This window comes from Nestor notabilis, unplaced genomic scaffold (genome assembly GCF_000696875.1).
Source record: "Nestor notabilis isolate BGI_N333 unplaced genomic scaffold, ASM69687v1 scaffold23605, whole genome shotgun sequence".
NCBI classification, from domain to species: Eukaryota; Metazoa; Chordata; class Aves; order Psittaciformes; family Psittacidae; genus Nestor; species Nestor notabilis.
In genome coordinates this window covers 528-12,247 of record NW_009930921.1, presented here as the reverse complement: position 1 = coordinate 12,247, position 11,720 = coordinate 528, and the positions used below count along the sequence as shown (strand labels likewise).

The 11,720-nt window shown below is 47.1% G+C and overlaps 1 protein-coding gene across 1 annotated transcript; it reads right to left on the bottom strand.

Annotated features, from left to right (window-relative positions):
- Positions 1 to 751: 751 nt before the first annotated feature.
- Positions 752 to 11,076, bottom strand: HPSE (heparanase; the record flags this gene model as incomplete). Its single annotated transcript, XM_010015647.1, has 11 exons — positions 752 to 911; positions 1,632 to 1,778; positions 1,908 to 2,026; positions 3,612 to 3,726; positions 4,681 to 4,787; positions 5,353 to 5,446; positions 7,473 to 7,520; positions 8,138 to 8,309; positions 8,768 to 8,941; positions 9,449 to 9,574; positions 10,931 to 11,076. Coding segments are annotated over 11 exons (1,408 nt in total), but the record flags the coding sequence as incomplete, so codon positions are not given.
- Between the last annotated feature and the right edge of the window lie 644 nt (positions 11,077 to 11,720).

Below are 11,720 nucleotides of genomic sequence, written 5' to 3'. Positions count from 1 at the left end.
CCAGCTGAGCCGCCTGAAGGGTGGTGGAGGTTGAGGACTCATAAGCCCTTGCCTACATCTCATTCGTCTAAACCTCGCCTTTGGAAAGAACATGGCTACAGCTCCATCTTGTGACCGAATCTCCTAGCTTGGGACAAACGTAAGTGCCGCCCCAATTTCCGCGGAGGGCTGGTTTCTCGGCAAGGCATTTTCCCCTGCAGGCACCTCAACCTTGATTTGCTTTGTGTGTCCCTGCTTTACACCCCAAGATGCCCTCAGCAATCACAACCACTCCTTGAGCTTCCACACATGGTGCAGGCAAAATCACAGCTGTACAGCTAAAATACCTCATCCTTTCTGAAAGCAAGCTGTTGAAGGAACTGACTTGAGAACTGTGCTTGCAGAAATGAGAGGAGGTTGCAATCTCGCCTGGCAAAGTCCCAAGGGCAGTGTGAGAAGCTGATGCAGCTCTGCATCTGGCATGGAGAAGAGCCCTGTGCTCAAGTGCACTGATACAGGCTTGACCAAGAGCAAAACCAGCCCCTGCCTGGCCTTGCTCTACCTGGATAATTTTCCCAGGATGTCAACAAGCATCTTTCATTTACAAATCACCCAGTGGGACCTCATGTCTTCTGCAGCCCACAGATCCTACCAGTGCCACCACACTTGCATCCCTTGCCAGAATTAAACCTCATGGTAGGAACATGAATTTCTAGGATTAAACTTCCCTACTAGCCAAGTGCTTTACATTTACCCCGCATGCATTAACCATTTAAATGCAAGCAATAGCTTTGGTGTTTTTGATAACATAAAAACCGTAAGAGAAGGCTGGAAGGCCGAGTATGCTGCCGGGACCAAGGGGTTTTTCAATAAGCTCTGGCAGTGTTTTGTCATCCACCATCTGTAGCACACGGCCATTCAGCTCAATAGATCTGGAGAGGGACAGAGAGACTGTTTGGGCAGCTGTGTTCTGTTTGCCATCTCGCATAAACAGCTCTGGATCTGAGTGTAAACATAAACTCAACCCAAAGCCAAATTAAACTTCCCTTGAGGGTTTGTGTGTGCACACACACAGCATCTGCAGCACTTCCTCTGCAAGGACTCCTTTAGAGTCATAGCACAAGCAAGCTGAAAAGTGTGTGTTTCTTACTCTTCTGGTGAGGTTAACAGCAGAACAGGCTTTGAAAAGTACAAATTTTAACTGTTTTTTCCTCCTGCAAATATTAAGATACCTTCTATGCCCACAGAGCAGATTCTTCCTGTGCTGATGCATCAGCAGTAACAACAAAAAGTAACCATACAAAGCCTGAACGCCTTGCTGTAAATCAGGAGCCAGCACTCGGGAAAGCAATTTACCTGTGCTTGTGCCAAAGAAAAACGACTTTAGCATCTGGTCCAGAGCCCTGAAGCCTGCTAGGAGAAAGCTTCCCGATTAACACCAAACAAGTGTCCTCATATCTTAGCAAGCTTTCAGCAGCCTGGTTTTAGGAGACCCGATTTAACAGAGGTCAGACCTTAACAGCAAAAGCTCCAGATGACTGAATGGTAACCTCTTCCTGCCACCCCTTACCCTGCACATCAAACAAGGCGAGGTTTCAGAGGACACCCAAGCCTACGATCCTTTGTACAGCGACAGGAGGAATTGCACTTACCTGGAAAGGATATTCACTTTGCCATGAGGCAGTAAGAGGTACTGATCCACGTGCTTGCTTGATAAGTGATTTGGTAGCTGCAAATGTTGGGTGACATTATAGAGGTTTAAAGCAAACAGCGTCACATCCCCTTCTCTGTATTTTGGGCTGCAAGGCAAGAGTAGATGATGGTGTTGATTAGGAGAGAAAGGTTGCACAGAAATAGGGCATCTTGTGCTCCCCCACATTGCTTTTGTTGGCCTGGGGGTGGCCGTGGGCCCGTAAATTGTGGCTTACTGGAGGGGGTTCGTGCAGTGGAGGTAGACACGGAGCTTCCTCTCATCGGCTCCTGTCAGGCCAACCTGCAGCACCTTGGTACCCACCAGCTTCTTGTAAAGCAGCGAGAGCCAGTAGTCCTGGGAGGCACAAAACCACACGTGAGCACTTTTGTACATCCCAGATACTCCACACAGTGCTTAACAATGCTAATTTTGCTGGTAATTTCAGGGGTTTTCTCTCCGTGCATTTTTCTTTTCCAGTTTTTCACATATCTATTCAAATTCCCACAAACAGCATAGCTAAAGAGAAAACCCTGCCTCCAAGCTGCTGAGCAGCTGTGTTTACAAGGTGCCTTGGAGTAATTTTCCACTTCACATGCAAATCTCTCTCTGTGGAAGAGAGACTGATTATGGAAACTCCCTTTTGGAGGGCACAGAGCACCTCAGGGCTGAACCCACAAGGGATGAGCTGCCCTGCCAGCAGGAAAGCTTGCGCCCAGTTCACAGGCACAGTGCCAGGAAGAAGCCCCCAACTTCTACGCCTTTCACTAACATCGTGCTTTTGAACAGGTCTCAGGATTAATTATGAATGCCAGTCAAAGAGTAAATCCTGACACTCCAGGATGGTGCCTCAGAGCAGGGTGATGCCCAGTGCAGACTTATTTTTTCCAGGTCTGCTCCCTTTTGCATCTTAACCACTACTTTTCCTCTATGAAGTCTGTGAGCTTGCATGCTCAGTTTCTCTGCAAGGAGGCGCAGCCTCCTGACACTGCTGTGATTCTTCATTTCCCTGAGAACTAAAACTGATGGAACTGGGTTTGGATTTCTCTTCCTCTAAAGCATTATTTGCTTGATTAGCATCTGTACTGCCTGTAGGTGAGGAACAAAGGCACATCCTTTCAGTCCAAATTAAATCTATTTTAAGTGAGGAAATAAAAAGCCCAAAGCAACAAGCCTGGCAACCCAGTCCCTGGCATAGGGACCAGCTGAGCAGGCAGGACAGAAAACCCCCGAATGCTGGGTTTCCTCTCAGATGGTCTCTGTGAGCCTGTGAAAATCTCAACTTGGAAGTGAAAAAATGACAGGAAAGCTAAAAAGAAAGATGCTATCCTCTCACCCCAAGATAAGTGCTACTAGCACAAAGAAATGTGCTTTTCAAATGATGATGTTTCATCACAGCAGAATGTTATTTCCTGATAAATCCAACTATACTAAATGCCTGTTTTCACTTAATTATCCTTCAGCCACTACTGAGGGCTAAGTATGCTCATGACCTAAGAAATGTTTGAGTCTTGACTTTGTATTGGTTTGTTTTCACTTAGGATATAATTATTATAATACCTCATTTCACTTCTGTTTAAAAGCTATGCATCACTCAGTTGAGTAGTACTCAAACCAAAACAGTCCATCCAGAAAAGCCTTGTGAACTCCAGAAGTGTCTGCATACAAATCAGAGCATCATGTCCCAGAAATCAGTCTCTGCTATGCTGAAGACTAGCTGCATCCCTGCGGTTGCAGTAAACATCTGGTATCTATCTATCTATCTACCAATCTATCTAAAACATATGAACCTATAATGAAACATGAGATAATTTTAGGTACAAGGCTAACTGTGACTACCCTACAAAAAAAAGGTGTTGTTAAAGTAGCTGACTTAACCCTGTGTTGCCTGTGCAGAAATACACTTAGCATTCAGATGGCATTAGGTGGGTTTCATACATACCGGCAAAGGCTCAAAGTTGGCATCCACCAGGTGATAGGTACCTGCCCCAAAGAAAACCTGTCTCATCACCACGTCAATCCCCTGCCTGGCTGAAAGCCCAAGTTTGTCCAGCCACCTGCCAAAAAAGATAAGGCAAACATCATGCAGATGGAATTGCTGACCTCCGCTGACCACCGTTGCCCCTCTCCAACCAGCGCAGGAAGTAGGAAAGCAAGAATTAGGGCGTGATACTGACTTCATTAAGAATCACACAACTGATTTCACTACAAGTCTTGCATTGATTACTTTAAAATATAATTTCAGACTACCTCTGAAGATCAGAGTTGGTGGGAACAGTTGCTCCATTCCCCTGTTTGCAGGCAGTGGAAACCAGGAGGAGCATCAGTGGATGCTCCTGAACTGGCCAAGGGCCTGAAGGCTGAGAGAAATCATTACACAAACAAGGTTGCCTGCTACTACCAGGCTTAGACTTGCTGACTCAGCAGGTCCTGATGAAAAGATTGAGATGCCCTACAGAAAGGTGAAAAAATACATTGCAACCATGGTTTTGGTTCATTTTCAAAGCGTGAACTGTACATTTCCATGCAATTTTACCTCCCTGAATCTACAAACTGACCAAAGTGGTAAGAAAAGCCTGATTTCTTTCACTTCAACAGGTTGCTGCAACTGGAGTCCTTGGAGAAAAATATTTTCATTGCTAAATTTCCATTGGGTTAGTTATCTCACAGTGATCAAAAGATGACTTTGGAAAAGGACACCCATCTTGTGAATGACTTTCCATCCTCACAAATGGATGGAGTTCGCGCTGCAGATTCAAGGGCAGAAATACAACTTTCTCACACTTCTTATCTCCCATTTCCCATAGGAATCTGCTATTACCTGGGCCTACATTGAACCTCAGGCATGGGGGAAGCACACAGGGAGCAGTGGGAGGGTTATGATCCTCAACCCACCCATTGCCTATCCTCCCTGGGAAGCCTGAGGGAGACGCTCCTCTATGGGTTAGCTATGCAACTCCCTTCAGCCTGTAAATTGTGGCATTTCCCCACACCTGTGACATGGTACTCACATAAAACCGGCAACGTAAGTGTTGGACAGCCTTGGAGCTCCCCCTCCATAGGCAGAGCTCGTCTCTCCCAGCCACACCTTCTTGTTGGGCACAGTCCCATCAACGATCTGGCCAGTGTGGCATAGGGAAGAAGAGAAAGACACAACAGTTAAGTTTGTTGGCTACTGAAATAATGGACAATCAAAATCTTATGCTTTAGACAAATGCCTACAATATGATGTTTGCGTTTGCGTTTAAGGGATAACACCAGCTGAGGTGGGATGTCACACAAATTTTGATCAAAAGGACTAAAAGCAGATTTACTTCCCCCCCTCCAAAAATACCCAGATCTATGCATGTAGAATAAGGCAAACATCACTAAAAGCCAGGTTCTGTAAGTTGTCTTGTGCTGGATAGTGATACACTGTTCTCAGGATCTCAAAATACAAAGAAATCAGGGCAGGGAGGGGGTTATGACCATAAATTACATCCCTGAGTAATAGCTACGTTGATAAATGAAAATGTTGTAGGTTTATCATGCATCTGGCACCATTTTTTTTGTTTTTAATTTACAGTGACAGCAGCACCCAAGCTTTGAGGATCCCATTTATTGCTAATGAGAAACTGGGCTTCATTCTGGATTCTCTGCTAACCCTCTGGAAACTGAACATGGGATCGAACAGGACAAAGCACCTCCAGGACTTCATGTACAGCTGTGGCAAAGGTATCCAGCACTTTAGGGCTCAAGAAATCTTCCTTTGTTGCACTTCGTCCATTCACATAGTAACTGGAAATGGAAAAAAACCCGCACAAAATGAAGAAAAAAATACCACCACTGGCACCAAACATCACCAAAAGTACTCGGTTGCTTGATACATTTATCCACAGCACTGTTTTTATGTTCAGTTCTTTTTCCAGATGTGTAGGTGTGTTGTTTGTATTTAAGGGACAATCAGGTATAATTACCTCAATGGAGCCAGGGTATCACAGGAATTTTGATCAACAGAAGTAGTAGGGGTTTGTTGCATCAACCCATTTAGAACAAGGAAAATATCACTAAGAGCCAGCTTCTGTAAGTCTTCTTGTGTTGAAAAGTCTGACACTCCTATGTGATTACTTGCTTTACTGTATCAAGTTACATACTAATAATCAGATCCCTTTTTCTGTCCCTCTGTAGGAGTATTTTGGCTGTCTGGAGGGGAACTGGAATGAGGTATCCCTATGGGATGAAGGTTGCCCTCCACCATAAGCTGAAGAGCTTTAGAGTCTGGTTTGTCCCTATAAAGAACATGAAATTGGGATCCCTGTGGCTTTTACATTTCATCACGCTAACATTCAGTCCTACCAGAAGTAGCTGAAGTCTTCCAACCACAAGAGGAAGCTAAAACCTGATAATCCTAAATTAGTAAAGAAAATAACACATGCCCATTTAAAGCAAAGACAGCCACAGGGCAATAACAGCCCAGGAAGGGGAGAGGATGCATTTTATGCCTTTCTAGCAGCTCAAAATACATAGATAAGCCATATAGTTAAATATAACCATGTGCATCTTCTCCCACTGTTATCCGACTGCTGCACGTCACCATGCTGTACTCAGCTCTGGAAATAAAACCACCTTCACATGGAAATCACTTTCAAACACATGGAGCTCGGGACAGGTGCCCTGGGGACAGCTTGTCCCAATGCACACCGGAGCACTTTAAAACTGCATCTCTAAGCCATGGCACAAGAGGAAATGGCTGGGGCTGTGCCAGCGCTGTTTGCACGGCGGGTGGGATCTGAGGGCCAGTTACACACACAGCCCAAGCTGACTTGGAGAGCAAATGTGATGGAGCAGGAGAAGCCGCTAGCACTTTCCTCTGGGTAAGGATCAGCCAGACCTGCAGGGCTTTTTGTTTGTATCAAACAGACAGAAATAGAGAGGGGGAAAAAGCAGCATGTAATGCATCAGCTAACAGGGCTTCTGCTGTATTTTTTACAAGGACTTGGGTGCATTTGCCAGCAGGGTTATCAGTAACTCCCTGAATTTGTTTTTAGGGAACAGAGCTTTCACTCAAGCAGATTCAGCCTTTCTAATGCCAAGGAGACCACCAATGCTGGGGGCACTGACTCCATTTCAAAGCCCAACCACCCATCGGTTGTTTAAAACCTTAGTTAAAAACCGTCTGCTCATGCAGAAGTTCAGCAGAGGCATCTCTGCCAAGCAAGTCTGAGCTACCTTCTTTTCTTTCTGTATGACACCCCCTTCTTCCCACGGGAAAGTGCATTTCATTTGCAAGGGTTGGCAGCTTGAAGCTTTGAGACAACCGACTCAAACTCAGACTGCTGCTCAGATCTCACTAGCTTTTGGTGCATGTCGAAACATGGCATGTGTGAAAAGGCTCGACCATTGCAGATGCTCTCATCATGCAGGGGAAAGCTGTGATAACCCTCCACACTATTCTGAGAAGCAAAGCTGCTGTGCCATCCGTTTCTCCACATTCCACTTACGTTTTTCTCAATGCACATACTTAGTGACGAAAATGATGGTCTTGCACATGTTGCATTCCCTGCTGCTGTGCCTGCGTTACAGCCCCCTGCCACTGCTTCTGGGTCTCTGCACTGAGTAGCCTCTTTGAAGATCTTCTGCATATCTGTAATGCACTCCCTCAATCCATCTCTTATTCTGAGTGGAGGAATTTGAGGAGAGGCACCTGAGGAACTGCTGAAAGGGGTGTTGCACCCCATCCCTTCCTGCTGAGATGCTCAGATTGACATTTTGTAAGGAAAACAGGTGATAAGCAGAGTGAGGATGGTATCTGAGCGGTACTTACTGGTGCCACGTGACAGAATCGATCACCTTCCCTCCTGATTTCAGGAAGCTGCAACCAGAAGGGATGCAATGGAGAGTGGAGGTGTTAGGACTGGTGATGGGTCACAGCCCCCTATGAGCGAGCTGCCATGCAAAGCCTTCCCCTCTCCCCCCAGCTGGCAGTAGTAATGGTGAACTGCTTTGGGGGCATGCTTGCGATGGCTTTTAAATGGGCTTTGGGCAGCCTGGCTGCCTCAGCAGGTTGCTGGGAGAGTGAATTAATGCTTGTGTAACACACAGAGGTTTCTAGCATGAAAAGCCTTTGTTAAGACAGCCAGCGCTCAATTGAAAGGTGTGTGGATCACTGAAGTACTGCTAGAACCTTGCTTTCAGCTGGCTTAGTGGTTAAAACTTAACCTCATGCATGCAGGTAAGGTATCAGTCATCCCCAGTCAAGGAAAAAAAGAACAAAACAAACCCATATTTCTAATGCAAAGAAACATCAGAAAATTAGTTTTCAAATAGGATGTATCCAGTTGTACATCCTTAGTACTGATTTGTAACAGAACATCCTTAAAACCCTTCCCAGATGCCTCCTCATGCCCGCACTGCATTGGGTGCAGACAAGCCACTGCTACCCACAGCTGCTCACCCCAGGGGGTGCTGCCAAGGTCCCCACAGCTCTACCTTCTCAGCAGTCTCTGCGTGTGCTTTCGGGGCTGCCCGACGTCAGGACCATAGAGCTTGGCGTGCCGGTAGAGGGTATAGTTACTGAGGAGGTGGCGTAAGTGAACAAAGTCTTGCCCCAGCTGGAAGCCATCGATGTAGACACCAGATTTCTTCCTGAAGCTATTGGGCTCTGGGGAAGACACGCGTGCATCAGTGCCCTGCTCTAGTTTCAAGGCACAAAATAGGGCAGCTTGTTCCATCTGGGGAGTGCCAACCCCCTGTGCTTTCAAGTGATCTGGCATGGTACAGGTGAGATATTTGAAGGCGATGAGCATGAAACCAAAAGCCTGGGTGACTGGAGTGTGCTGCTCAGCAGTACTCTGTTCCAGCCTGTCCCCACAGGTGACATCCTGCACCTCGTACGGCATCATTCACCTTATCTCATTGCAAAATTATTTCAATCTGCTTATTCACTGGGCCTTCTTTGCCATCCTTCCTCGCAAATTAAGACCTTAATGTTCCCCAGTAAAACATCAGTTTGACTTTACGGGCTGTCATCCAAAACACCCAAAATTACCAGCCCATACCCTGTGGTGGTAACTTTCCAGGTAATTGCTGGTCCAGTCCACAACCAGGCTTCACACTTACCATTCCCAAGCTCCCAGGAGATGTTGTACCTCCGCAAGGCACAGTAGTCCAGCAGTGCCTGGGCATTGGAGCTGTCCCACTGCAAGCCATCTTTCCGCAGCAAGGCGTTGAGCCCAAAGATGAGGTGAAACCCTGAGCAGTTTGCAAAGCTGTAGAGAATATCCAGGGTATTTCCTGCATGGAGGGGAAAGGGGGGATGTTTATGTCAAGGTTATGGTGTGCTGGTTGAGCTCCAGCCAAGTGACAATCTTTACCACCTGTGTTTATTTAGCCTGGTGCTACAGATGTGCCTAGCTCTCCCAGCCGGACAAAAGAGCCCAGACCTTGCTACACACCGTCGTGCAAGGTGTTGAGATCCTCCCAAGTCCTGCAGCAGTGTGATACTATTAAATATGAGGTGGCAGATGGTATGAAAAGGTTTCTTTGAATATTTAATTCAAGAACAGGTTGGGTGGGGCTACGAGCAACCTGGTCTAGTGGAAGATGTCCCAGCCCATAGCAGAGGGATTTGAACTAGATAAGCTTTAAGGCCCCTTCCAAACCAAACCATCCTGTGATTTTTCAAAGTGTTTCTTTTACAGTGGCTTCAGCTCCTAACAGCCTATGACTCTTTTACTGCAGGGCAGAGATTTGCAGCCCCCTGGTTATAAACTCTAGCAGAAAAATCCACTGAGGTCTTACTTGTAATGGTGGTATTTTTGTGCTTTCTCCAGTTGTGCTCCACAAGAATCAGCTTCTCCTGGCTGGGCCACTGGGCCAGCAGCAGCCTCTCAACAGCAGCAAACACAGGCCTTGAGCCACAGGCCTCTGTAAGGCAGAAGGTTGATAGCAATTAAGTCCTCATGTTCACAGCCAGAGGCCAGTATGCAAAGGGATGCATCCATCAGGAGGAAGCCCAGTGGCTTGAAGCCAGGCTGAGACCCAGTTATGCACTTCTGTGAAACACACCCCTACTTTCACAACGTTAACTGCATAGAAAAAGAGGGCTGGCTTGGTGCATAAATATGTATGTAATGTATCTTTCCCAGTTTAAGGTGGTGGAGATGGTAGAGTGGAGGAAGACCGAGCTGTGCTTCTGAAGGCTGCTATCGTGGCATTGCCGCATGATAAACTAATTTAGCTGGAGTATCAGCCGGAAACCCTTGTTCCAGTGAGCTGACAAACCATGGGCTGCCATGCCCGAGGAGCAGATAAGCCACCCCAGGATGCAGTGACATGGCAGGGCCCACCTTGCTGTGGGCAGATATGGAGCAATGTTTCCTGAGCTGCCTGTCCTGTGCAGGGGAAAGTGCTGACTGCCCGTATGGCTCTAACAGCAACACTAGCAGGAGTCATAAGACACCAATTCTTCAAAGCTCATGTCTTTTCTCAGCATGAAAATTGGGAACAAGCTGTAACCAGAGAGGAAGGCATGAACTGGAGTCATAGTTACCCAGAGAGGAGGCAGCTGCTCAGCAAAGTGGAACAGGGGGAGAATTGCCACTTGACTTCAAAACCGAGCATGACAGTGATGTACAATTGCACTGTTACACTATGTGCTGCAGGAATAGAAGGGAATTTTTTCACCTTAAACACCTCTAGAAGTGTTTATGTGCTTTTCCTAAGTTTAAAGAGTAAATGGACTTTAATGCAGTGGGAAACCTCATGCACCAGGACCAAGCTCAAGCAGTTGGCAGTGTTCCTGTGCGTTTGCACTTGCTGTGTCAAAGCTACAGGAGGGCAAGGCTGTGCACCCAGCCTAGCTCTGGCTTTGGCCAAGATAGAGAAAACAGGCACTCTGTTTTCATCAGATTATTCCTTCTGTCCGTGACTTGATTTTCATAATGAAACCACAGCTTTTGAGCTGGCCTTGACTGTGTCTCAGGCGGTGGGGGAGCTAGCAAGGCTGCTGTGTGGAGCACAGTGCAGCGAAGGGGGAGTCCCAGCAGATGCCAGGGTGGACATGACATCCCCCACACCCTTCCTTGCTTTCCCATGGCTGACACAGCTCCTCCCACAGACTCTGCTGAAGGTTCACAGACCTCCTCTCTGTAGAGAAGAATGCTGAGTCTGTGGAGGACCTCCAGCACAGCCACCATGCCCTTGTGGCATCCTCAGCCTGCATCAAAGTAATCTCCTAAACCCAGGGTGGTTTTAAGTCTAATACATTGATGCCAGCTTTACCTTGCTGGGCCTGAAGTTGCCAGATGATTCTTTCTTCCAATGTCGAATCCTTGTTGGGATCAAAGATGAGAAAATCTGTCTCAGTGCCACCAAACCTCAGGAAGCCTGGGGACAAGGCTGTCGCCAGGGCACGCAGTTTGGGATTGCTGAGGAGAGGACACCAAGAAACAGAAAAACACTATATTCATGCAGACTGTGGCTTTGGTGTAGAGGCTAAACATGGCAAGTGCTCGGAAGATGTGCTGCAGTAGGTGACCTGGGTTTACCCCATAGTGAGGAGCAGATGTGCCCTGGGGAACACGGTCACAGACAGGGAGTCAAATCCTGGGGCAAAGTAAGGCCATACTTCAAAACATACTTCAAAAGGTGCCAAGCATCCTTCTCCCCTAGAGTTCTGGATTTGTTTATACCAAACTAACATACCTGTCCCATGAGAAGGTGGACATACAACTGACTTCACACCATCAGTCACAGTTTCTGTTGATGAAAGCCAAAGCAATCGCTTTTGTACCCAAGAGAGATTACGATCCCATGCTGGGACATGCGCTAGCTTTAGCAAAGCAGGTTTGTAAAACAACTCAACATGCAGCACCGACACCGGCCTTTGCTGGGAGAAACCGCAAGGCATCAGAGGACACCAGGCACACCAGCACTATCTGCTCGGTGGTGGCACACAGCAGATTAGAGGCCACCAAGTACTTCCCACTCGTCGTGGCGGCAGGGCTGGCCCCAAAACCAACCCCAAGGTGTGCGGTTGGGGTTGGTGGTTGGAGACCTGAGTGAGCACTTC